The sequence below is a fragment of the Rhinoraja longicauda genome, chromosome 5 (genome assembly GCF_053455715.1).
Source record: "Rhinoraja longicauda isolate Sanriku21f chromosome 5, sRhiLon1.1, whole genome shotgun sequence".
NCBI lineage: Eukaryota > Metazoa > Chordata > Chondrichthyes > Rajiformes > Arhynchobatidae > Rhinoraja > Rhinoraja longicauda.
The window spans coordinates 19,519,038-19,546,284 of NC_135957.1; the positions used below are offsets into that span (position 1 = coordinate 19,519,038).

A 27,247-nucleotide genomic window follows, 5' to 3' on the forward strand; every position below is an offset into this window, starting at 1 on the left:
TTTATTATCTCCACATTCTCGTCAACCCCTATAAAAATCTACCATTCGCCCACACATTAGGTGCAATACAATGGGCAATTAACCTACCAACTCAAACATCTCTGGGTTTTCCAGTTTCTTCCCTCATCGCAGAAAGAATATACAAATTCCACACAGATGATACCCAAGGTCAGGATTGAACCTGGGTCTCTGGCTCTACTAGCTATGCCATTGTGTGGATTGGATGCCCCTTCTCTCTACTTAACATAGTGTCAGTGCCATCCTTGCAGGATATGTTGAGTAGGTGCATTCTGTTGGGAGGTTGAGTACTTTGGCTTCTGCTTTGTCTTTTAACAACAGATGCTATACTGCTGAGTTTCTCAGCCTTTTGTGATGGATGCATAGCATCCAACAAATTAATGTATTGCCCCTTTCTAATTGTTATCTCAATTTTTAATGAGTTCCCTCACACTTGAAATGTACACGGTAACTGAAATATCCTGTACCACTCAAATGTTTTAAAGCAGATAATATAGTGCATCTTGAGTTAATTATGAGGCTGAGCTTATTCAGGTCATTCATCATTAACTAGTTCCAGGCATGGAGTGCTGAGAGACAAGTAATAAGATATTCAGCTGGATTCTTATGGTGCTCCATAAAATTAGCCTTAGAGTGCCCTCTACTGCTCCAGTGTTAAAGGTTTGATGCAGTTGTCGCCTGGCATGGTCAGGGTGCGAGGACATCTTGGAATGGACACCGTTTAAGCAAAAAGAAAGAGAGAAGCAACCAGCAAGTCTGGGCAACAATACCAAGTTCAAGAATTTAGCCTGAAGCATTATCACACAGAGGCTAGGGTTCAGCTGGGGGACTGTAAGCAGTTCAAAGGTTCGAAGGTCAGTTTATTGTCACGTACCAATTAAGGTACAGTGAAACTCGAATTACCAGGACCATGTTTTATGTCAGGAATCAAGCTTGGAGAGAGTGTAGTGGGGATTTACTGGAGTGGTCTCAGGAACAACTGTCTTAGTTACCTGGAGGGACTGGAGAAGTGTGTTTGTTTTCCTTTGAACAGAGATATAAGGGATTGATAGCCCCTATCTGCAAATTTTGGCCTAGCTATTGTCTGATGCTTGGAAAGGCTCTAATGGGGCAATGTGTCACAAGCGAACAGGCGGTTAGTTCAAGGGATCGCTTTATAAAATTCTGTGGTGAATGTGGCGGAAAATGTCCAATCAATAGAAACGGACTTCAACATTTAGTGCAGTCAAAATGCTTCTGACTATGTTTTCAGGCAATGTGGGAGGGGTCAGGGAAGTTTGGAATATCAATCTGGATAGCATTGAAACCGGAGGCTTGAGACCATTTATCTTTGGTGGTGCGGATTGTGATCAGCCGGTGGTGATGGGGGGCCTGGAGATGGTTGATGGGAGGGTTAGATTGGAGATTGCTGAGAGGAAGAGCAAGTTGTGTGGGGCTATGCAGGCTGGAGATACACCATGATAGATGGCTTGAGGGTCATGGTGCTTCCAGTCTGGATGCTATTTATTCCGGAGAAGGGAGTCCAGAGTCTTCAAGTCACAGAGCACAACATTGTCGGAATTTCATTTGAAGAAGATATCGAAAGCAGAGAGATGTTCTTAATTCAATGTGCTGGATGACTCTGACAAGGCAAGAGACCAGAAGCAAGGATGCTTATTTGTCATATTCATTGGATAGGAACCTGGAAAATGATTTTCTTACTTGCTGCAGCTTTACAGGCACATTATAGTCAACAACAACAGTATATAAATTACCAGTTATCTCAGTAAACAAGACCACAATAGTGAAAATTCTATAGTGTGTAGGGAAGAACTGCAGATGCTGGTTTAAATCGAAGGTAGACACAAAATGCTGGAGTAACTCAGCGAGTCAGGCAGCATCCCTGGAGAGAAGGAATGGGTGACGTTTCGGGTCGAGACCCTTCTTCAGACTGATGAAGGGTCTCGACCCGAAAAGTCATCCATTCCTTCTCTCCAGAAATGTTGCCTGACCCGCTGAGTTACTCCAACATTTTGTGTCTACCTCAGTGCAAATTCTAAAATGGTTGGTCTTTTTTGGGATTAGATAAGTATTTAAATGTTTCAATTGTTTGGGTTAGAGTTTAACTATTTTAATGACACAGTGGAGAGGACTTAAAGGGCACAAAATATTTGAGTCCAGTTCTGTAACTAATGATACCGTGAGCAATAATCCCGTGTACAAAGCCTTCATTAGTTTGCCATACACACCAATATATATTTTTAACTTAAAAAAAAAATTGCTGGGATTTAAGAAGTCAAAATTTTAATGGTTAAATTGTGCTGGTTCCCCTTCTCAGGTCGGTCAGTCCTAGGTTTAGGTGAACACAGTTTAAGTCAGGGATTTGCTGGGTGACAGATACCAGCACACCTATCACTCTGCTCTGTCCCTGGGCTGCAGGCTTCCAATGGTGCCGTCCTGTCGTGCTGAGATTCTCTAGCAATATGCTGGTAAATCTGCCTCTCTAATCTGTTTCCAGCCAACTCTGCCCATTTATTGGGACTGTAGGCCAAGTTAATAAGAGATGGTATGTCTTTTTCTTTTCAAATCATATTACCCTTTGTTTAGTGTTTTTATTGATTTGTGATTGTTTTTTTTTGTTTTACTTTATTTAAATCATGTGCAGAGATCACAGACACTGACTGCTAATTGATGGAAAAGTCTAGCTAAGCCTGAGCAGAATTTAAAGTTACATGATCTCTTTTGTCGTTGTTGAACATAATATTATCTAACGTGCCACAAATGAGCTTCTCGTGTTTTATGAGCACCAAGCGGAAGAAAACAATTATCAATGCACATTGTAGCAGTGGTGTTGTACAACTGGCACTCGTGTTTGTAGCAGTAATTCTTATTAACTTTTCAACATCCTTGAGTAACCTCCATCCCAGGATACTCAAGGAGGTGGCTCCAGAAAACGTGGATGCATTGGTGATCATTTTCCAATGTTCTATAGATTCAGGATCAGTTTCTGTCGATTGGAGAGGAGCTAATGTTATCCCACTTTTCAAGAAAGGAGCAAGAGAGAAAACGGGGAATTATAGACCAGTTAGCCTGACATCGGTGGTTGGGAAGATGCTGGAGTCAATTATTAAAGAAGTAATAACGGTGCATTTGGATAGCATTAAAAGGATTGGACCAATTCAGCATGGATATATGAAGGGGAAATCCTGCTTGACTAATCTTCTGGAATTTTTTGAGGATGTGACAAGTAAAATGGATGAAGGAGAGCCAGTGGATGTAGTGTATCTGGACTTTCAGAAAACCTTTAAGTTCCCACACAGGAGACTAGTGGGCAAAATTAGAGCACATGGTATTGGGGGTAGGGTATTGACATGGATAGAAAATTGGTTGGCAGACAGGAAGCAGAGTAGGAATAAACGGGTCCTTTTTAGAATGGCAGGCAGTGGAGTGCCGCAAGGCTCGGTGCTAGGGCCAGAACTATTTCCAATATATATTAATGATTTGGATGATGGAATTAGAAGTAACACCAGCAAATTTGCAGATGACACAAAGCTGGGTAGCAGTGTGAACTGCGAAAAGGATGTTTGAAGGTTGCAGGGTGACTTGCACAGGTTAATTGAGTGGGCAGATGCAGGGTAGATGCAGTATAGTGTAGATAAATGTGAGGTTATCCACTTTGGCGGCAAATACAAGGAGGCGGATTATTATCTCAGTGGTGTCAGATTAGGTAAAAGGGAAGTACAACGAGACCTGGGTGTCCTTGTACACCAGTCACTGAAAGTAAACATGCTGGTAGAGCAGGCAGTGAAGAAAGCTAATGGCATGTTGGCCTTCATAACAATAGGATTTGAGTATAGGAGCAAAGAGGTCCTTCTGCAGTTGTATAGGGCACTGGTGAGACCACATCTGGAGTATTGTGTGCAGTTTTGATCTTCTAATTTGAGGAAGGACATCCTTGCTATTGAGGCAGTGCAGCATAGGTTCACAAGATTAATCCCCGGGATGGCGGGACTGTCATATGAGGAAAGATTGGAAAGACTGGGCTTGTATTCACTGGAATTTAGAAGGATGAGAGGGAATCTTATAGAAACGTATAAAATTATAAAAAGACTGGACAAGCCAGATGCAGGAAAAATGTTCCCAATGTTGGGGAGTCCAAAACCAGGGCCCACAGTCTAAGAATCAAGGGGAGACCATTTAAAAATTAGGTGAGAAAAAACTTTTTCACCCAGAGTTGTGAATTTGTGGAATTCTCTGCCACAGAAGGCTGTGGAGGCCAATTCACTGGAAGAATTTAAAAGAGAGTTAGATAGAGCTCTCGGGGCTAGCGGAATCAAGGGATATGGGTAGAAGGCAGGCACATGTTACTGATTGTGGATAATTGAAGAGCTAAATGGTCTCCTCCTACACCTATTTTCTATGTTTCTATGTAACATCAGGGACAACATCTGTTAATGATAACATTTATCCACAAAATAGATTTTGTCCTTTAACTCCTGGCGACATTCTATTCCTCAAATGCAAACTTTTATATATCCTATCCCTACATATTTCTGTAATCTTTACCAGTCCTAATGTATGCTGTGTATCTTTCCCATCCTCGTCTCTTGGATACTCCTGACCACCATTGTTGGCTGTTCTTTCTGGCATTTTGAATATTGGTAAGGTGGAGATTGACATAATCTTGATAAGTACGGGTGTCAGGGTTATGGGGTGAAGGCAAGAGAATGGGGTTGAGTGGGAAAGATAGATCACCCATGATTGAATGGCGGAGTAGACTTGATGGGCCGAATGGCCTAATTCTTCTCCTATCACTTCTGAACTTATGGACATGTACACCCCATGCTGTGGAATTCCCATTCTCCAATTCCCAGTACTTCAGCGATGTACAGACAGCTTTTTAATACAAAAGCAAAATTATTGATATTTATATCTGTCCTTTATTGGATAATTTTTCTTAGACTGATGGAATAGAGCCTTTTAGTATTTCTTGTTATGTGATTTTTCTCAACTGCATGTGGTATTGATCCTGTCCAAAGTTTTTATTTTTAACGATGATCTATTTGGCAGCTAAAAATGGATGCACTATTTTTCACTTATCTGGTAATATCATAGTGCTAAATGTGAAGGGAAAGATATTCAACTTTTACCAGAAAGCTGTACCATTGTGTTATTAATAGTATAAAATAATAGAATGGTGGCTAATACAGGAGAATTTAACAGCAGCAACCGTAATAGCTAAAATTGATAATATGTACTTTGTTGATTAATGAAATATTAATTATTTTTAAACTTTCCTCCTCTAACCCTTCTCAGAACTGCGGTAAACGATTTTATGGTTCTTGCTTTCTCCATTGTCATTTCTCATAGTCTCCTTACGGTTTCTGCATTTCTCCAAATTCCTGCTCATCCTCGAGTTATGCTTTCACCTACTCTGTTTCCAGCTAAGTTTCTCCGTCTCCTTAAGACCCTCCTTCAAACCTTTTTATGGTCACATGCTGTGCCAACTCCTTATGGGGCTCAGTTGTATTTGATTGTTTTGAAGTACCTAGTTTAATTTTGCCATACTTAATGTACTATATAAATGAAAGTTGTTGTTTTTTACCGGTTTTTGAAGGCATGCTGTGTAGGAAAGAACTGCAGATGCTGGTCAAAATCGAAGATAGACACAAATGCTGGAGTAACTCAGCGGGACAGGCAGCATCTCTGAATAGAAGGAATGGGTGACATTTTGGGTCAAGACCCTTATTCAGACCCGAAACGTCACCCATTTCTTCTCTCCAGAGATGCTTCCTGTCCCGCTGAGTAACTCCAGCATTTTGTGTCTATCTTCAGTGTAAACCAGCATCTGCAGTTCCTTCCTACACGAGGGGATATCTATGTAGATTGTAAATACTGTCACAAAGTGGTTAGGCAAAATGGTCTCTCCTGGTGCTGTACAATTCTGTGCAGAATTGTATTTTATTTTACTATCTTTTGGATGATGTTGGTTGATGCAGATATATTGGTGGAGAGGCTTGCCTGCTCCTCTTCAGAATAATATAATCAGGTACTTCTGTTCACCTGCGAGGGCAGACGGGACCCTGGTTTAACTAGCATCAGCAGCCTGATATATCTGACATTGCTGCAACTCTTCACTACTGTATTGCAAGAGCCCGACAGGATTATGGCCTCAGAATGCAGTGGTGCAGCTCAGAGAATACAGTGGCACAGCTCGTAGAGGTGGTGGTGCAGCCGGTAGAGCTGCCACCTGACAGCTTCGGGGACCCTGGTTCAATCCTGACCTCTGGTGCTGTCCGTTTGAAGTTTGCACGTTCTCCCTGAGGCTGTATGAATTTTCTCCCGATGCTCTGGTTTCCTCCCAAATGCGCTGGGAGATAGCTGGCCACTGTAAATTGCTGCTAATGTTTGGATGAGTGATAAAATCTGAGGGGAGCTTTGGGAAGAATAAAATTGAATTAGTGCAGTATTTGGATGCGCAAACACATTGGGCCAAAGGGCCTGTTTCGGTGCTGTATGACTCAGTGACTCTGTAACTAAGTCTCTGAACGGTAATCAACGAAAAGACAGCCGTGTTTAAGGTTTGTTATGTTGACTTTATAAAGAGCCCTTTTGTATGGGTTAATAACTGTCATTTCTCAATCCCTGGAAGAATAATTCCACAGCTGCTTTAGTCAAAGCTGCAATCACTGAATATATTGGTGGGCCAATTTGCAAAGCAGCTCACGTGCTCTCTTATTCTCTTTTCTAGGTAGAAGATGTGAAGTTAATATCAATGACTGTGCATCTGCTCCATGCAACAATGAGGGGACGTGCATCGATGGTATCCGTCTCTACAGCTGCATCTGTTTGAAAGGGTTTGCTGGAACGAATTGTGAACACAATGTCAATGAATGTGCCTCAAACCCTTGTCTTCAGGGCATGTAAGTTCAGAATGATAAGCCTTTCAACATTTACAGTGGGATCGTTTTGTATGGAAAGCGATACCATAGTGCTTGAAGCACTGTACTGAACCACAAGCTCAGCTATTCTTGTCGCTGTTATTCAAGGAAGAGAATTTTCTTTTTATACATGTGCAGCGAACATTACCACAGCAACTGTGCTCGGAAACTGCTTCTTGATGTGGTGGCTTGTGTACAACTTGGAGACATGACAAGCACTTTTGCATTCCCCTTAATGAATCTCTGGGGTTCTCTGTCTGCGGCAATATTGGCAGCAAAAGTACCTCCCTTGGATCCAGAAATGCAACCAAGGTGGCACCAAATCAGCTCCAATTCACCTCTGCTCAGAGATCACCTTCCCCCATCCCCAATATTCCCCAGGCATAGCCGTCCAAAAATACAGCAAGAATTTACATGAGAAGTATAGATGCTGGTAGCAGTAGCTCAAGTGGTTTGTCCTTGTCAGCAGCAGTGCCCTTTTCAATCACCAGCTTATAAAGCATTCTTCTGGCACTGAAGAACTGCCAAGCATAGACTTGCAAAGAGCCTGCTGGACGGGTTACATCTTCTCTTAAGCTGCAGACTGCAGAAAATACGTCTGTGATACCAGTTACTCTGTAACCAGCCACATCAGAATATGGCTCAAGGTGGTTCTATCTCCCATTTGGTCACAAACACAGACTATGGCCTTGCCAACCTCATGGATGGTTGGAATGGAATATGCTAACTCATCTCCCAATCTTACCTTCGCTATATAGCAGTTAGTCCAGCTCATTTGAGAGGTAGGTAACTCAGGCATCCTAAGAAACCAATAAGGTGGATGAAGATAATCCAGCATAAGGGAAAGAAAGCAACCTAGCATTTGACCAAAAACACCTGTGGAAGGTTTTTTTTCACAGAACAGTTGAGGCTGGGGACCAATAAACAAAAATATAAATAGACAATAGCAGGAGTAGGCCATCTGGCCCTTCGAGCCAGCACCGCCATTCAATGTGATCATGGCTGATCATCCACAATCAGTACCCTCTCCCCATACCCCCTGACTCCGCTATCATTAAGAGCTCTATCTGGCTCTCTCTTGAAAGCATCCTGAGAATTGGTCTCCACTGCCTTCTGAGGCAGAGAATTCCATAGATCTGAGGTGGATAGAACCTTGCTCTGTCCTTGTGCAGGGTCTCAACCCAAAACGCGGACTACCCCTCTGCCTGCACAGATGCTACTTGACTAGCTGAGTTCCTCCAACAACTATTTTTGGGCGTTTAGAATTAATCTTCAGATCAGCCACAATCTGAATGACAGCAAAAACATGCTTGAGAGGATGAAATGTTTATCCTGTTTCTGGTTTTCCTGTCATATGTGGAGAGAGGATGTAAATGAGCATCAAGCTGCCTTTGCTTTTGTCCAATTGGTATTCCAGTCAGTTGGGTTTGGTTCAGTTTGATTGAGGAGATGAGATGTGGTGAGAGTGAGATAGTATTTGTTTAGTTTAGTTTCGAGAAACAACATGGAAGCCGACCCTTCGGTCCACCACGTTCACACCAACCAGCGACCACATGTATACTAATTCTGTCCACACTAGGGATAATTTACAGAAGCCAATTAACACAAACCTGCTTGACTTTGGAATGTGAGTGGAACTGGAACACCCAGAGAAAAACCACACGGTCACAGGGAGAATGTACAAACGGCGTACGAACAGCACACATAGTCAGGATCGAACCCGGGTCTCTGGCTCTGTAAGGCAGCAACTCTACCATTGTGGCATTGTGCCACTGTACCGATTCAGTTCAATTTATAACTGAACGATTGGAGTCAAACTTATGCACTACATATCTCATTATGACACGTAAAAGGGCCATTTCCCCCAAAGAGTCTCTGCCATCTCCCAGAGAAATCCCATTGATTCAATTCCCCTATTTATTTCCCTGTCACATATTCTCTCTCATATTCACTTTAACTCTCATTTGATTCTTTTGCAACCCACCTAAAGGGTCATTTTCAGTCGCCAATTTATTTAGAAAACCAAACATCTCTCGGATGTGGGAGAAATCTGGAGCACCCAGAGAAAACCAATGGGATCACTGGAAGAACGTGCAAACTCCACCGGAAGTCAGGACTGAACCTAGTTCACTGTAGCTGTGAGGAAGCAGCTCTACAAGCTGCACCACTACACTGCTTCTGTCTCTCATGTCCCATAGCAAAGTTAACACCTACATATCTAAAATAAAATGTTGCAGATATCATTAATCTGAAATAAAAACAGAAAACGCTGGAAGCATTTAGCAGCATCGATGCAGAGAGAAACCGCTTGAGGTCGATAACTTACATCAGAACTGAACACTTCTAAACATCTTAAATTAAAAAAACAATACTTCCATGCCCAATGCACATCACAGACTCTTCAACAAAACAACATAACGGCATATTAGGGCAGGTAACCAAAGCTTTGACGCACTGGCATAAAAACAGCATCTTAACTAAGTGGAAAAAAGAGAGGAGAGGCATAGGAAGGAATTCCAGAACTTATGGCAAAAGTCGTTAAAGACTATTGATGCATGAATGGTGAGATCCACAAGTCATCTCATCGAGTAATATTCTGAGCCTGAGTTTTCACTGTGGCTGCCTTACTTAATGATGAGTTTTGCACAAGGTTTTTTTTTACTTCTCCAATTTTCACTCAAAGAGCACTGGTAAAAACAAAATCGGCCATGAACTCATGCATGTATAAATGCAGTTTAAAAGGATGCTTTTGTATTAAATACTATTTTTTGATACCCGTGAGAGACAAAGGTAGGTGGCATTTGGAGCATTGTGTGCAGTTCTAGTCCCACAATGATGAAAGAACATGGAGACCTCCAAAACGATGGAGAGAGGTTTACCAGAATAATGTGTGGCTAGAAACATATAAAACATAGAAAACAGGTGCAGGAGTAGGCCATTCGGCCCTTCGAGCCTGCACCGCCATTCAATATGATCATGGCTGATCATCCAGCTCAGTAACCTGTACCTGCCTTCTCTCCATACCCCCTGATCCCTTTAGCCACAAGGGCCACATCTAACTCCCTCTTAAATATAGCCAATGAACTGGCCTCAACTACCTTCTGTGGCAGAGAATTCCACAGATTCACCACTCTCTGTGTGAAGAAATGTTTTCTCATCTCGGTCCTAAAAGACTTCCCCCTTATCCTTAAGCTGTGACCCCTGGTTCTGGACTCCCCCAACATCGGGAACAATCTTCCCGCATCTAGCCTCTCCAACCCCTTAAGAATTTTATATGTTTCTATAAGATCCCCCCTCAGTCTTCTAAATTCCAGCGAGTACAAGCCTAGTCTATCCAATCTTTCTTCATATGAAAGTCCCGCCATCCCAGGGATCAATCTGGTGAACCTTCTCTGTACTCCCTCTAAGGCAAGAACGTCTTTCCTCAGATTAGGAGACCAAAACTGCACACAATACTCCAGGTGCGGTCTCACCAATGCCCTGTACAACTGCAGTAGAACCTCCCTGCTCTTAAACTCAAATCCTCTTGCTATGAATGCCAACATACCATTCGCTTTCTTCACTGCCTGCTGCACCTGCACGCTTGCTTTCAATGACCGGTGCACCATGACACCCAGGTCACGTTGCATCTCCCCCTCTCCTAATCGGTCACCATTCAGGTAATACTCTGCTTTCCTGTTCTTGTTGCCAAAGTGGATAACCTCACATTTATTTGGGGGTATTAGCTACAGGGAGAGATTAGACCAACTTGGAAAGGACACAAAGTGCTCAAGTAACTCAGCTGGTCAGACAACATCACTGGAGAACCTGGATAAGCGATGTTTTGGGTCGGGACACTTTTTCAGACTGATTGTAGTGGGGGGGGAAGCTGAAAGAGAGATGGGTATGGGACGAATACAGACGAGTGATAGTCAGATTTTTTTTTAGTTTAATTTGTGTACTGACATGTACTGTACAGCTTCTTGTTGGTATAGGTGAGGTGATATTGTGGGGGTGTGGTTTGATTGGCCTTTTAAATCTGTTTTAAATCTGGCCTTTTAAAGCATTTTAAATCTGTGGCTCAGTACATTCACGGAGAATAACTTGTTTTAAGTTATTGAGGATAACTGAAAACCTATATCGAAGCTATTACTATAATATTGATGTATATTTCCTTTGTAAATTAAAATTTTCCTTGTGGGATGGCAATTGGGAACTATTAGAATTAATTTGCCATGCCAATTAATTCAGTTTGTGATATTTGTAGATGTTTCCTTGTTACAGCATGTTATTTCAAAATAGCTGAAATTTGAGTTACACTGAATATAATTAGTGCTTAATGTTCTTTCACTCTAGTTCAATTAACTTTGTGGAAAATTGTGTTGGCTAAAGAACCAGTCTACAAACACCAGTCTAAAAAATCTCTTCTCTACTGAAATAATCCTAGATAGCCCAGTGGTTTTCTTTTGTTTCAAGATAAATGTACAAATATCGAGATAATTCCCTCGAGTAGTCATTGTAAAGATAGTTTCTCTTGCAGTTCATTTATAAAAAGAAATCATTTAAAGGATGACAGATGCTGTATATTGATACAATCTGTTCCTTCTTTCGTGTTCATTAGCAAAAAGACACTTTTAATAAATGAGGAATAATTAGATTTTAATACAGCTGAAAGTAGCTACTATAATTGACAGGTCAAAATGAGCAGGCAGATTCAAGCAGTTGTCACTTCCAGTGTCAATTAATATTTTAAACCAGATTCTCAGTATTTTTTTTGCCTGAGCAAAATCTGCATGTTTTTAAGAGTGCAGCAATGTTGCCAAGGCTGATGTTATAATCCTGTTTAAATAGAATGACTTGTATTTTTTGAGGATCTTTCACCTCCTCGGGACATTCTAACGCAGCCCAAAAATGAAAGGGCTTTTTAAACATGCTCTCTGTTGTAATGTCAAAAAGAGGAACTGCAGATGCTGGTTTTTCAAGGAAAGACACAAAATGCTGGAGTAACTCAGCCGGTCAGGCAGCATCCCTGGAGTACATGGATTAGTCTAAAGATTGGTCCCGACCTGAAATGTCACCTATCCATATTCTCCAGGGAGGCTGCCTCACCCTCTGAGTTACTCCGGCATTTTGTGTCTTACTCTATTGTAATGTAGAAGCAGGTGCCAATAAAAATATGCATAGTAAACAGCAGTGTGATAATAACCACAAGACACACTTCCTGGTTATGGATGAGGGTACCTCAGAAGACCCTGAGGTCTTGCAGCACAACATCTTGAATGGTGTGGTGGGATCTTTACCATCCTTTTGAGATGGAAATGCAAGTGGTGTTGAGTTTGTATTTTTATGCAACATACAGCTTAATTCCAATGTAATTGCTAATCTGCACTAGCCACCACACCCCCCCCCCCCACCCAGCAAGCTCACATCCCCCACCCAAACCAACACTTTCAGCACCACTGATCTGCAGCCCGATCAAACCAGACTGTCCCTCGTAACATCTGATGGTATCCCGATCACCTCTTCTTCCAACAGCCGATCATACTCTTAACCACATATCTCCATCCCAGAATTTGATCACTGATATATTTCTGATTGCAGCCCCTCCTCCCTTACTTGATTGGTGACCTCTCCCTCAATCAGTGACAACCTCATTCCTCATTCCTGATCCAGTGGCTCATCCCTTGTGAGACTATTCCATGTTTACTCTCAGACATGAAGCCACCTACATCCATGCTGGTCACCAGGTAGCTCCACCTCAGTGCGTTAAGTTAATCATTGCAGACTGGTTTCCAATTGAATGGTCCTCCTTGCCACTGGCCCCAAGCCTTGCTCTGTCAGACCTGCCTGGTAGCTGATGTGAAACGGCTATCCCACATTAAAACAATTCATTGATAGGCAGCTTCTAATCTTCAATTGCAGTGAAGCAAGTCATTCTTAATCCCGAGAGATTATCAAAAACAAAGATTAACGTTTGTATTGATGAAGTCGGAAGTATTGTGTCATTAACATACATGTAAACTGGAGATTATGTTTTTCTATTTTTATTCATAGTGAAAATAGTACTTTTCACCTGAATGTAAAAAGTGACAATGGTGTAAACATACAATAGATCAGTTAAAATCAATACTGCTAACATTCTGCATTGGTGGGTTGCATGTCAAACATTCATCTCCCTGTTTATTTCTGATGCTGATTTATTTACTGATGCATTTTCTGCATTCAACCTCTTAATATTTTTCACCCGGTTATTACTGAACGTTCGTGTGCTACAATATGTTACGTTAATCAGGAACCATTTGCCCAAAGGGAGCTCTGTCCAACTGGCAAAGAAAAACAATTGCTTCTGATACCATGCCCTTGGTATCAATCAGCTGGCTAAATATTTACACTATTCAATACCTGCTCACTAAGTACTGACAGCAATGCTCAACCAGTATGTTGCTCCTCATTATTAAGGCCTGCCAATGAGAATTGGAAGGAAGGCAAGATATATCTGATCTACACACACTTAACACCCAGAATCCGGTGGTATAAATTTAAGGACTTGCAGCAAGCCGAGACTCAGGCTGCGGACAAACCTAGCACTGCCGTAGTCCCAACAGTGGAGGCCAGGTGATGCTGTCATTGCCTTGATGTTATTTTGCAGGACAGGTTGGTTGAGGTTGGTTCAGATTCACCTCTACCAAAGGTAGCCTGGCAGGTGATGCCACCTGAATCCTGAGGATCTCAAGGTTCCATGACCAATTTCCTCATTGCCCTCCTACCCAACTTAACTCCCGGTATGTTTATGAGGGAGACTCCAATGTGTTAATTCATGGAGAATTTTGTGTTTAAAAAAATCCTGCACTGCAGCCTCTGTGGTATTTCCCTTTCCACTCAACCCGTTGCCTTTAAATCATGTTTCCCCTCTCTGAAATTAAAATTAAGGTGTTATTTTCACGATATATTTGTCAACAAATCAATCTGGTAATTTAATAACCCTTTTAATTTTATTTTTCAGTTGCATGGACTTGGTGGATAGATACAAATGCCACTGTAAGCCAGGATGGATGGGTTCACGATGTGACGGTGATATTGACGTATGTTTCATTCAGTATTTTACTGTAGGCTTCTTTCAGCTTTGATAGTGGTTAAGGTTTGTTGTAGAATTTCCAATCTGTATCTAAAGAGGGAGATCAGAGGGGATGGGCAGAGTAAGGGTGGGAAGGAGGGGTAGGGGGAAAGAGAGGGCAGAGGGAATTGCATTCAAAATTATGCTTGTTCATTAGTCTTGTACATACTTTGGACCAAGCATCGATTGAACTGAGATAAATAAACCGACTGGGTCGGATTTTGATCAGTTCAGCGCACTGCCCATAACTCCAGGACAACACATTTGGCCTCGACACCTGGCTGTTGCAGCCATCCTACAAGGGGGATTGGGTGCAACTTTCAACAAGATGGTGGATCTGAAGGTCTTGCCCTCCAACCTTACTGGGAGCTCAGTGCTGTCAAAGCCTTAAGGCCCTTGAATTGCTTTGAAGAACCTCTGGTGGTACTTAAAACGGTTCAAAAGGATTTGAATTATTTAAAAAATAATCTGGCTGTTTATTTTATTTTATTATTGTCACAAGTAGCAAGGTACAGTGAAAAGCTTTCTTGTGGTGTGCTATCCAGTCAGCAGAAAGACCACACATGATTATAATCAAGCTGTCCACTGTGTACAGATACAGGGTAAAGCGAATATCGTTTAGTGCAAAGTCTGATTAAAGATGGACTGAGGGTCTTCAACATTGCTCTCTAGTTGGTGATAGGATGATGCAGATGCCTTCACTATCACTGAACCTGGAGGTATGCGTTTTAATACTCCTGTTTCTCTTGCCTGATGGAAGAGGGGAGAAGAGGGAGAGGGGAGAAGAGGAAGTGACCGGGATGAGGCTGGTCCTTAGTTATGCAGCTGGCCTTGCTGAGGCAGCGTGGTGTAGATGGAGTCAATGGAAGGGAGGTTGGTTTGTGTGATGGTCTGGGCTGCGTCCACAATTATCTACAGTTTCTTGCGGTTTGGATGGAGCAGTTTCCAAACCATGCTGTGATGCATCCCAAAAAAATGCTTTCTATGGTGCATCTGTCGAAGTTGGTGAGAGTTGTTGGGGACGTGCGGACCTTCCTAAACCTTCTAAGGAAGTAGATGTATTGGTGTGCTTTCTTGGCCATTGCTTTGATATGGTTGGTCCAAGGCAAGTTGCTGGTGATATTTACTCATAAGAACTTGAAGCTTTTCACCATCTCTACTTCGGCACCATCAATGTATACGGGGTATGTGTACTGCTTCGCTTCCTGAAGTCAATCATAATCTCCTTTGTCCTGCTGACATTGATGGATAGATTGTTGTCTTAGCACCAGGACTAGAGGCCTCTGGTGAATGAGCAGCCTGACCACACCCAATGGTTCACATCAATGATTTACCATCAGAATTTGGACTGGAGGAATAAGCAAAACAGATCTCACTACCATTGGATCAGTACCAATGTAATCCTGCCTCATCCAGTCATCGGTGGTGCTTGGCCATTAAAATAGTAATGGGAGCACAAGGCTAGTGAACATCACCTCCTCATTGGTGGCAAAAAGACAGAGCTGAAACAATTGAGATCACCTCCAGCCTGTCGTGTGGAATAGACGATGCATCTTGGCTTCCTCCTGAGATGACATGCCATTCAATATGCCTGTCTTCAGCCAATTCAATTAATCCCATATCAAGATACAGCTGAGGGCACTGATACACCAAAGATCATGGGACCAGGCAACATCCTGACTGTTAAGATCAGGACCCCTCTTCAAACCTATCCATGTTCTCCAAAGATGTTGCCTGACCTGCTGAATTACTGCGGCACTTTGCGTCTTTATTTGTAAATCTGCATCTGCAATTCCTTGTATCTTTTTGTTGGGAATGCAGAATTCAATTGACTGAAAATGGAAGAGAAACTGAACAGAGAGTGAAATGGGTTGCACAATTCCTATTGCTCAGGATGAATTTCACCCCCCACAGACTTTCCTTCTCCTAATTTAATTCTTTTAAATTGAATTTAAATTGAACTAAATGAAGTTGTAATTATCAGCTACATAGAATCTTCAGCACAGAAACAAATTATTCAAACCAACTGCTCTATGTTCACACATGTTCTTATTGCACAAGTGCCTTCTATATATTTCCCACCTGTTTTTATATATCCTTGCATTTTTTTAAATGCATGGCAGATGCAGTATAATGTAGATAAATGTGAGGTTATCCACTTTGGTGGCAAGAACAGGAAGGCAGATTATTATCTGAATGGTGTCAGATTAGGAACGAGACCTGGGTGTCCTTGTACACCAGTCACTGAAAGTAAGCGTGCAGGTACAGCAGGCAATGAAGAAAGCTAATGGCATGTTGGCCTTCATTGCAAGAGGATTTGAGTTTAGGAACAAGGAGGTCCTACTGCAATTGTACAGGGCCCTGGTGAGACCACACCTGGAGTATTGTGTGCAGGTTTGGTCTCCTAATTTGTGGAAGGACATTCTTGCTATTGAGGGAGTGCAGTGAAGGTTCACCAGGTTAATTCCCAGGATGCCGGGACTGACATATGAGGAAAGAATGGGTCAACTGGGCTTGTATACACTGGAATTTAGAAGGATGAGAGGGGATCTTATAGAAACATATTCATTCTTAAGGGATTAGACAGGCTAGATGCAGGAAAATTGTTCTCCATGTTGGGGGAGTCTAGAACCAGGGATGTTGGGGGAGTCCAGAACCAGGGGTCATGGTTTAAGAATAAGGGGTAAGCCATTTAGTGCTGAGATGAGGAAAAACGTTTTCACCCGGGGAGTTGTGAATCTGTGGAATTCTCAGCCACTGAAGGCAGTGGAGGACAATTCACTGGATGTTTTCAAGAGAGAGTTAGATTTAGCTCTTAGGGCTAAAGGAATCAAGGGATATGGGGGAAAAGCAGGAACGGGGTACTGATTTTAGATGATCAGCCATGATTATATTGAATGGCGGTGCTGGCTTGAAGGACCGAATGGCCTACTTCTGCACCTATTTTTCTGTTTATATTTTTCTATCTTTATATTTTGTAATCCAGCATCTGCAGTTCCTTGTTTCTATTTCTTCTATATCCCTCTATCCTTTGAGTCTGAAGAATGATCCTGACCCAAAATGTCACCTATTCATGTTCTCCAGAGATACTGACTGACCTGCTGAGTTACTCCAGCAATTTGCGTTCCTCTTCCGTTTTCCTTCTTGGTGCTTCATGTCTCTTCTTAAAGCTCTGCCTCTTGTGACAACCGTTGATGTGGGTTTGTTCTCCACAATTGCCACTCTGTCACTTTGCATTCTCGAACTGCGCAACGGTGCAAATTAACTGCATGGCTGCAGTGATCTAAATTGCAGTTTGGAGGGCAACATATTGCGTGAAGAAGCCAAGATGAAAGCTTAGGGAAACTTGAAATTGGCCTGAATTTCTTGTTAAAATCATTGATCCAAACATCTGTTATCAGTCAAAGTGCTCTCTGGCTCAGAGCATCATCCTTCCACCGTCTTGGTTTCAGTTGGGAATTATGCATATCTGACAGAAAAGTTACAGTGCTAAATGCCCTTTTTGTTCTGTGGCACCCTATCAAACACTGCAAAGCGCCTGCACTACATAATGTGCAATTAAGCACAAATCGGTTTTCAGCTGCACCTATTAATTGTGTTGCACATTAAGAAGTGATCTTTTGTCACTGGAAACAAGAACTCCAGCAGTTTATAAACATAATAAAGTCTTGCTATTTGGGCAGAGTTAAGGTACTTCCCATGACTCGCTGCTCTATTCACAAACTAAATGCATGTCGCTGTGATTGTAAAGCAAATAGCTAGATGATTGTACGGTATGGTGGCACAGCAGATGGTGCTACTGCCTCACTGCACCAAAGGCCCAGCTTCGATCCTGACCTCCGGTGCTGTCCGTGTTGGGTTTACACGTTTGCCCTGTTACTGTGTGAATTTCCGTTGGGTGCTCTCATATCCCAAAGGTATGCTGTGAGACGTGGAAAGCCGATGTGGCCCATGTCCTCCACTGCTGCTCTGCCATTCCATGCCACTGCAGGCTGCACCTGATCCACCGCTCGGCCAGCTGCAGGGCCTCCAGCAGCACACTCCATTGGCGCCTCGATTCGGACACATCGGCCCAAGAATACGCCGTCCCTGGTCTCATACGGACACCACTCCAAATCCATGCCCTGCGTGCCTCCTGCAGCCAACCTCTGAACAACCAGAGTGCCTCCGAGGTTGTGGGAGCTAAAGTTCCGGCCTGCTTACAGGCACCAGGGGTTTTCTTGCATCCACCACTACTGCCATCTTGAATCAGGAACCTCTCCTTATAGTTTATACACTCTAATCTGGGCAGCATTTTGGTAAATCTCTTCTGCACCCACTCCATAGCTGAAAGCGGAGGGGAGTAGAATATGTGTCTTGTCATGGAGTCTTGCTGGCGCTGGCAGAAATTGTGGAGGATGATTCCAGGATAAACCAGACTTTGCATCATATGTAACACAGGAATGACAAATGATCTCAACTGATCCTTAACCACATTATTTCAACATGTCAGGGAAATTCCTTTTGTTTCTCCCATTGCACCCCCCGCCCCCCTCCCCCCCCCCCCACACCACCTCTTCCACGCTACCTACACTAGCATGGCTTCTTTCTTTGTCAGTTCTGATGAAAGGGCCTCGACCAGAAACACTATCATTCCACAGATACTGCCTGACCTGCGAAGTTTTAACAGCATTTTATGGCGAGTCCGAAAACTTGTTGGTTGTAGAAGAAGTTTATTGCAGCCGCAATATTCGAATACAGAGTTAAACAACAAGGTAAAGGACAACCATCAAAAACTTACTGTCTTCTTCGAAGACTTCGCCGAACTGAACATTTCGGGCGCCAAAAGCGCACATGACCACGCTGGCCAATCAGCGATGTCGCTCCCTGGACCAATCCCCATGGTCGCGTTCACACGTGACCTCGCTGGCCAATCTGAGGGTTCGACGACCTGGACCATTCTCTATGGTCGCTACATGTGCCCCCCCAGAACCCGAGGTACGGAACCTAGCAGGGAGCCGGATTTCACGACCATAACGAGTACGGAGAGGGACAGCCTGAACCACAGGAGCCGGGGGTTCCGGACTTGGAGGAACTGCCGGAACGGGGGGTCCTGGAGGAACTGCCGGAACGGGGGGTCCTGGAGGAACTGCAGGAACGGGGGGTCCTGGACTGAGCGGAACTAACGGAGGTCGGCCTCTCCTAGGGGTTTGACCGACCAGGACTGGTTGATCCGGATCCAAGTGTGCAGGTTTGAGCCGGGACACCGAGACGAGCTCACTCTTGCCGCACATGTCTAAGGTGAAGGTAGCCGTTCCCTTACGCAAAACCCGGAACGGCCCTTGATAGACCCTCTGCAACGGGGCGCGATGGGAATCTTTTCGCAGAAAAACAAACTCACAGTCCTGCAGGGAAGGCGGTTCATGTACCATGGGACACCCATGACGTGAAGTCGGAACTGGAGTCAGGGAGCCCACCCGTTCCCGGAGAGATGCTAACACTGATGGGACTGTAGGCAGCTGGTCTGAAGGGTCCGGAAACAAATCTCCGGGTACTCGAAGTGTCGAGCCATATACTATCTCCGCGGACGACGCACCGAGATCTAGCTTAGGAGCAGTCCGGATGCCCAAAAGAACCCAGGGGAGCTGGTCTACCCAGTCCGGGCCTTCAAGCCTTGCACTGAGGGACGCCTTAAGTTGACGGTGGAACCTTTCTACAAGTCCATTTGCCTGGGGGTGATATGCAGTAGTGGGTTGTAACTTGGAACCGTACAGTTCTGCGAGCGCGGCCCTGAGGGACGAAGTGAACTGCGGCCCTCTGTCAGTGGTAATAACTGCCGGGACCCCGAAACGAGCTACCCAATGGAGGGCCAAAGTCCTGGCACAAGACGCTGACGAAATATCAGGCAATGGGAAAGCCTCTGGCCACCGGGTGAACCGATCCACCACCGTGAGGAGGTGGGTGTTGCCCCGGGAGGAAGGCAAAGGCCCGACTAAATCCACGTGGATGTGGAAAAAACGAACTGCTGGGACCTCGAAATCCTGTACGGGGGGCTGGACATGGCGCTGGACTTTAACGGTCTGACAGGGAACGCAGGAACGCGCCCAACCCGCTACCTGTTTCCGTAGGCCATGCCAGACAAACCGAGCTGCTACCAAAGCAGAGGTGGAGCGGATGGACGGGTGCGCCAGCCCATGAATGGCATCGAAAACCCTGCGCTGAAGGGAGGGCGGTACTACCGGCCTGGGACGGGGAAGAGAAACATCGCACCAGACTTTTGTGCCTTCCGACCCGCAGGCTACCTGAGCCAACTTCAATCCCGAAGTGGTGGACTGGTATGCTGAAGCGGTATCCGCTAGAAGCTGTGCCTCCGCAAGCTCCTGGGGATCCACCTCGCAGTCCACCGCCGAAATAGGGGAAAAAGCAGGTCTAGACAGGGCGTCAGCAACGGCATTAAGCTTACCCGCGACATGACGGACATCGGTGGTAAATTCGGAGATAGCAGTCAGGTGCCGCTGCTGGCGGGCCGACCATGGTTCAGACAATTTGAAAAATGCAAATGTTAATGGTTTGTGGTCCGTAAAGGCCACAAATGGGCGGCCCTCAAGGAAGTACCTGAAATGACGAACAGCTAAATAGAGGGCCAGAAGCTCTCGGTCAAATGCGCTATACTTCAGCTCAGCCGAATTTAGTTGCCGGCTGAAAAACGCCAAAGGCTGCCAACAGCCACCGACCTGCTGCTCCAAGACCCCGCCCACCGCCACGTCAGAGGCGTCAACCGTCAGGGCCGTGGGGGCGGAGGGGCTCGAGTGGACCAACATGGTGGCGTCTGCCAAGGCTGCCTTAGCTGCTGTAAAAGCCGACTCTGCGGCCGGGGACCATATCAACTCTACCGGTTTTCCCGCAAGGCACTGGAAGAGCGGGCGCATGACCCGCGCAGCTGCCGGAACGAACCTATGGTAGAAATTAACCATGCCTACGAACTCCTGTAGTCCTTTTACTGTGGTGGGCCTGGGAAATGCCCGGATAGCCTCCACCTTCTCGGGCAAAGGGGAGGCGCCGGCAGGGGTAATTCTGTGCCCTAGAAAATCAAGAGAAGGGAGGCCGAATTGACACTTGGAGGGTTGGATAATGAGCCCGTGGTCTTGGAGCCGCTGGAACACAGTCCGCAAGTGGACCTGGTGTTCCTGCACTGAGGGGCTGGCGACCAGGATGTCATCTAAATAAATAAACAAAAAGGGTAAACCCCGGCCCACACGGCCCGTTGGAAAGCCTGTGCCGCGTTCTTTAAACCGAAAGGCATACGCAACCATTCAAACAACCCGAACGGAGTAATCATTGCAGTTTTCTGTATGTCCTCCGGTCGCACCGGAATCTGGTGGTATCCTCGCACCAAATTGATTTTGGAGAACACCACCGCTCCTTCCAGCCCAGACGAAAAGTCCTGTAGGTGCGGTATGGGGTAGCGATCAGCCGTGGTGACAGCATTGAGACGCCGATAATCGCCACATGGTCTCCACCCCCCAGATGCCTTGGAGACCATATGCAACGGCGAGGCCCACGGGCTGTCAGACTGACGGACAATTCCCATTTCCTCCATCTTCCTAAATTCCGCCCGTGCCACCACCAGTTTGTCTGGCGGTAGTCTCCTGGCCCGAGCGAAAACGGGAGGGCCTTCGGTGCGGATGTGATGGACCACGCCGTGCTTGGCCGAAGGCGTGTCAAAACGTTGGATGAGCAGCTCTGGAAACTCCGCCAGGATCTCAGCATACGAGTCAGGGGCCGCGACGACGGCCTGGACAGTAGGGCTGGGCGGGGAGGCGATTGTCGGAGCGACGGGCTCCTCTCCGGCGGAGGGTCGGAGGTCGTTACCGCGGACATCAGGGACCAGTGAAAAAGCCCAGAGAAAATCTGCGCCCAGGATCGCTTGTCTGACGTCGGCTATGATGAATGGCCATTCGTACGTGCGGAGGCCTAACACAAGGGACATCTTCCGTATACCGAAAGTGCGAATGGGGCTGCCATTAACCGCGATGAGGGTGGGACCTGTCTTACCCGTTCTGGTTTCGAGGTCGGTCGGCGGAACTATACTGACGAAAATTCTGTGTCCGTGAATCGATCATGGACGTAGAGGCGTCGGTTCTGGCCAATCGTAACTGCCCCTATGTACGATCGGCCGAGGCATTTCCCGCGAAGGTACAAGGTGAGCGGCAGTTGCGGGATTCGCTACCCCATCGTAGGTGATAATAGCAACAGCCGCGCTTGTGCGGATCTTTTTGGCGGGCTTTCGGAGAATTGGCGGGAGACGCGGCGCCATCTTGATGTCGCTGTGGCGTGGTCACTGATGTCGAGACCTTGTTGATCGAACCGCTTGCCTTGTTTTTAGCCGCTATGAGCGCGTCCGCTTTCGCTGCATATGCTTCGGGGTCCTTAAAAGAACAATCCGTGAGCAGCAGTCGGACATCCTCAGGAAGCTTCTCTCGGAATTCCTGTTCGAACATAAGGCAATCCGTATGCTCACCGGCTAGCATCATCATTTCGGACATGAGAACGGAAGGCCGTCGATCTCCGAGATCCGGTAGGTGCAGAAGTCTTGCAGCGCAATCATGCCTATTAAACCCGAAGGTTCGCAGTAACACTTTCTTCATGGCCTCGTACTTGTTTTCCGCAGGCGGATTAACGATGAACCGCATCACGCGTGTGGTCGTCTCCGGTGATAGAGCGCTGACGAGGTAGTAATACATCGTGGAGTCGTCCGATATCTTCTTTATATGAAATTGAGCTTCGGTGTGGACAAACCAAGATTGCGGTGAATGTGTCCAAAACAACGGAAGGTGAACGCTTACCGCGCTTAACTCCGGTGTGCCAGGCGCGGCAATCAACAACGAGGCGTCGTGTCCCTGCATAGTCGGTGATCGTCCAGATCACGTCGGGGTCACCAATATGGCGAGTCCGAAAACTTGTTGGTTGTAGAAGAAGTTTATTGCAGCCGCAATATTCAAATACAGAGTTAAACAACAAGGTAAAGGACAACCATCAAAAACTTACTGTCTTCTTCGAAGACTTCGCCGAACTGAACATTTCGGGCGCCAAAAGCGCACATGACCACGCTGGCCAATCAGCGATGTCGCTCCCTGGACCAATCCCCATGGTCGCGTTCACACGTGACCTCGCTGGCCAATCTGAGGGTTCGACGACCTGGACCATTCTCTATGGTCGCTACAATTTTCTGTTTTTGTCTCTTTCTTTCCTGCGCCATTTACCGCAGTCGCAGGTATTTTGGAGTGTCAAGTTTTGTGCAACTTAATTCACCTCCTTTGCTCAAACTGCGTTGTCCAAAGATTCTACTTCAAAACATTGATGTTTCGTCTGTTTGTAAAATAAATAAAAAGGAAATTGAATGTGTTCGTAGACAATGTCCAGCTGGCGTTTGGGTTGGCATCGGGTTTGGATGGAAGATGAGTTGAGCAGAAAATGAGTAAATAGAAAATTAATGAGTGGACAGGCAAACTAATACATGAATGCTGGTATATTGACAGATCTGTTGAATTCTGCTTAAGTGGCTATATACAGTAGAGTGAGAGAACGGCATATTGGGCAGAATATGCATAGCAGTGAGCCAGATAGCTATGCCAGGTACATTCGAATCGAATGGATAAGTTGGTAGTTAAATTTATTTAGCAAACATAGATAACAGGACATGCATAAATTGGTAGGAAGATGGATTTGGCAGTCAACTAGTTGTAAAGAAATGTGGATGGAAATGCCCAATTCCAATAAGAAGACAGGAAAAATAATAGATTGATAAAAAGATAGGCAGCGGGGGTGGGGGGGGGGGGGTGAGAACAGCCAATATTATACACAACAGGGGAAGATTACATTTGGCAGGCAGAATTGTTTTTTTCATTGCCTCCAAATTGAGAATGCTTTCAAGTCATGCTGTGAGGATGATTATTCATCTGGGATTAGTGTGAACAAACAAATTCACACACTTGTTAAAAACCCTTTCATGAAATCTATCAAATGGCTATCAAGCTCCATAACTTATTTAATGGAAAGAATACTGATAGCTTTCTTCAGTAACAACAACGACAACAATTTCAAGTTAGATTCAGCCTAAGTACAACAATCCCAGCTATAGTTTGAGAATCCATTCTATTCTGTTCTCTTCAATAATAAGCAACAACGTGAATTACAGCGAAAGTTGAGCTGTACAATTTATTTTGATGCAATATGCTGTACAATTTATTTTGATGCAATATGTTGTCGGCTTCACAAACTGCATGGTGTAATTGAATTGGAAAGTCACACAAATTAGAATGAAGCAGTAATGAAAGTCCATCTCCAAAACGTAGTTTCACCTTCCTTTTGGCCTCATAGATGCTAATAGTGATAGCAGATTTCAAAATAACAATACCAGTGGTTCATTTCCTGATATATCCAAAAATAAATTCCATTTATTAATTTTTCTTGAGTCAACAAAAGTATTAGCACAGTTGTCATTCTACTAAACATAAACTGGAGTCTCGTTTGGTTAATGAGAATATTGGACCAGGAGAGCACTATTCAGCCTCTTGAGGCTGTCAAGTGAGATATTGAATGCTGCATATCTCTTGATACCGCTCCCTTACAAATATCTATTGAACTCACTTTCGAAAAAATAAATTAATGCATAAATCTTTTTTTTCCCTCAGAAATGAAAGCAAGTATAACTAATGGTGTTTTTTGAATGGCAAGGAATTGCCAATGTTTAGTGAGGAAACGTGGACCAGAGAAATCAACTCTGGTTCCCTCCCCACAGATCTTGCCTGTCATGCTGAGCATTTCCAACATTTTCTACTTTATTTCAAACTTATTGGTGTAGCAAGTGTGCTTTCTTACATTCAACAAAAAAATGCACTTCAATTGTTGTCATCTCTTTGGAGAAAATGTATAGTTCAAGATAGCCCAGAGGTCTCAGATATAAGTTCATAAGGCATAGGTGTAGAATTAGGCCATTTAGCCCATCTATAGAAATTCCTTTCCATCTCCATTCTAAAAGTATGTCCTTTTTTTCTGAGGTTGTTCCCTCTAATCACTACAGGAAACCTTAACAGAAACACCTGCATTTTTATTTTGTATGATGTTGCAGCAAATGATAAGAGGTGTCCATATTAAATGAATAGTTGGTGTAGACCAGGGAAAGGAATCTGCAGAAGAGAGCATAGTTTTAAAGTGAAAGTTAGGCACTTTTAAAAGGGATTTGATGAGCGAAAACATTTTACAAGATCTGGAACTCGCTGCCAGAGGAGGTGGTGGAATCGGATACAATTGCTGCATTTAAAAGTGCTTCCGAAAGATACTTGAAAGAGTAAAGTATAAAAGGACATGGCCCTAATGTAGTCAAGTGGAGATGGACAATGGTTGGCATGGATGTGTTGGGGATCAAAGGGCTTGTTTCTCAAACGTACAACTCCATGTCTGAATGATACTCGCCATGGAAATTTGGGAAAACTTCTGTAAGCCTCTTTTGTTCATTATTGACATGTCACAGGTAACAGTCATTGCCCCAGAGGCAACATGATTGTCCCTGGAAAACACCAAAATTGGCTTGGATTGTATATGAAAAGAGGAGGGTGGAGAATTGTTGGCACAGTCAGGGTAACACCGTGTGACTGAGATTGTGTGACTGATGAAGCCCAATGTTTTCAAAGTGAAGAGATAGCTTAACAGATGCATAAGAGGGGGTGGCATGTGGTGCAGCTGGTAAAGCTGCTACCTCACAGAGCCAGAGGCCCAGATTTGATCCTGACCTCGGGTGCTGTCTATATGGAGTTTGCTGCATAGGTTTCTCCCCGGTCCTCTAGTTTCCTCTCACATTCCCAAATATAGAGTGGATTGTAGGCTAATTGGTCACTGTAAAAATTGCTCCCAATGTATAGGGAGTGAAGAAGAAAGCGAGATAACATAGATTGAGTGTGAACGAGTGATCAAGGGTCGGCATGGACACAGTGGGCCGAAGGACTTGTATCTCTAAATTAAACCTAACTAAGCAGCTGGCACATGCGGTAAAAGAGCAATTATAGAACAGGTAGCCAGTTAATGATAGAAAAGAAGTCGCCCGAATGGTCCAGTGTCAGGTAAAGGGAAAGGCTTAAAAGGCTTACTTTCCAAATGATAAATGGTACAGATTTATAAAATTAATATATGAATACATTTAGTGGGGGGGGGGGGGGATAATAGTCTTGACTTGGTAAGGATGTGTTCAAAGCACATGCTCACACTTGCCAGGAAAGCACTTGCCTAATTACGAGATAAAGACCACAATAAGCAACATGCTAAATTTGGCATGAAAAGAATGCTTCAATCACATTGTGAGAAGCTAGCAGGGGTCTGATTGTGCTGAAGAATTTTACTCGTTTGTACATCGAACAATCCCGTATGAAAATTAACATCCTAATCACTGACTCATTTCTGTTTAATCATTTGAAACAAATACCATTCCATTTTTTAACTCGGGCTTTTGGTGTTTAAAGCTCATAATCAGTATTTTAATAGTGATCCAAATGGGTGAATAGTTACCAGTCGCACTTTATAATATGTAGTTGATGTTTGCCGCTGAATTTTTAATATGCCAGTCATCTTTTGCAGTGAGGAACAGTGCTAAGTGTGAACCTGGTGGTTTAAGAGCAGCTCACACTGAAGGAACATAGTTAAAGCTATGGTGTTTTGAACTTTCTGTCAGGAAATGTGGTTCAGCCAAACGGAAGTTGAATAAATACCTAATAGAGATAGAAGCAGAAATTTATTGGGAAAATATTAAATGAATCAGAATGAGGGAATGGTGAAGTTGAATATAAACACCAGTTTAGATCAGTTACATTACCATAAACAGGGGTTTACGCTGAAGGACTATAAGGTGCCAACTAGTTTAGTTCAGTTTAGGTTAGTTTATTGTCACGTGTACCATGGTACAGTGAATTTTTTTTTATTGTTGGCTATCCAGTCAGCTGAAAAACTATGCATACGGTGTGCAGATACATGTTAAGATACATAACAATGTTTTGTGCAAGATAAAGTCTATTAAAGTCTGATTAAAGTTAGTCCAAGGTGATAATAACTCAGGTCCATTCTTTAATTATTGCTAGGATAGTTCAGTTGCCTGATAACTGCTGGGAAAAAATCTGGAGGTGTGCATTTTCACATTTCTGCACCTCTTGCCTGATGAGCGAGGGGAAAAGAGGGAGTGACCGGGAGT

General features: G+C 44.2%; 1 protein-coding gene across 1 annotated transcript in view; it reads left to right on the plus strand.

Annotated features, from left to right (window-relative positions):
* Nucleotides 1–27,247, plus strand: part of LOC144593848 (protein eyes shut homolog) — a 348,998-nt gene that overhangs the window by 67,597 nt on the left and 254,154 nt on the right. Inside the window, exons 6-7 of the mRNA XM_078399967.1 lie at nucleotides 6,749–6,920; nucleotides 13,921–13,999. Coding sequence (XP_078256093.1) covers nucleotides 6,749–6,920; nucleotides 13,921–13,999 — 251 coding nt within the window. The remainder of the gene's footprint in view (nucleotides 1–6,748; nucleotides 6,921–13,920; nucleotides 14,000–27,247) is intronic.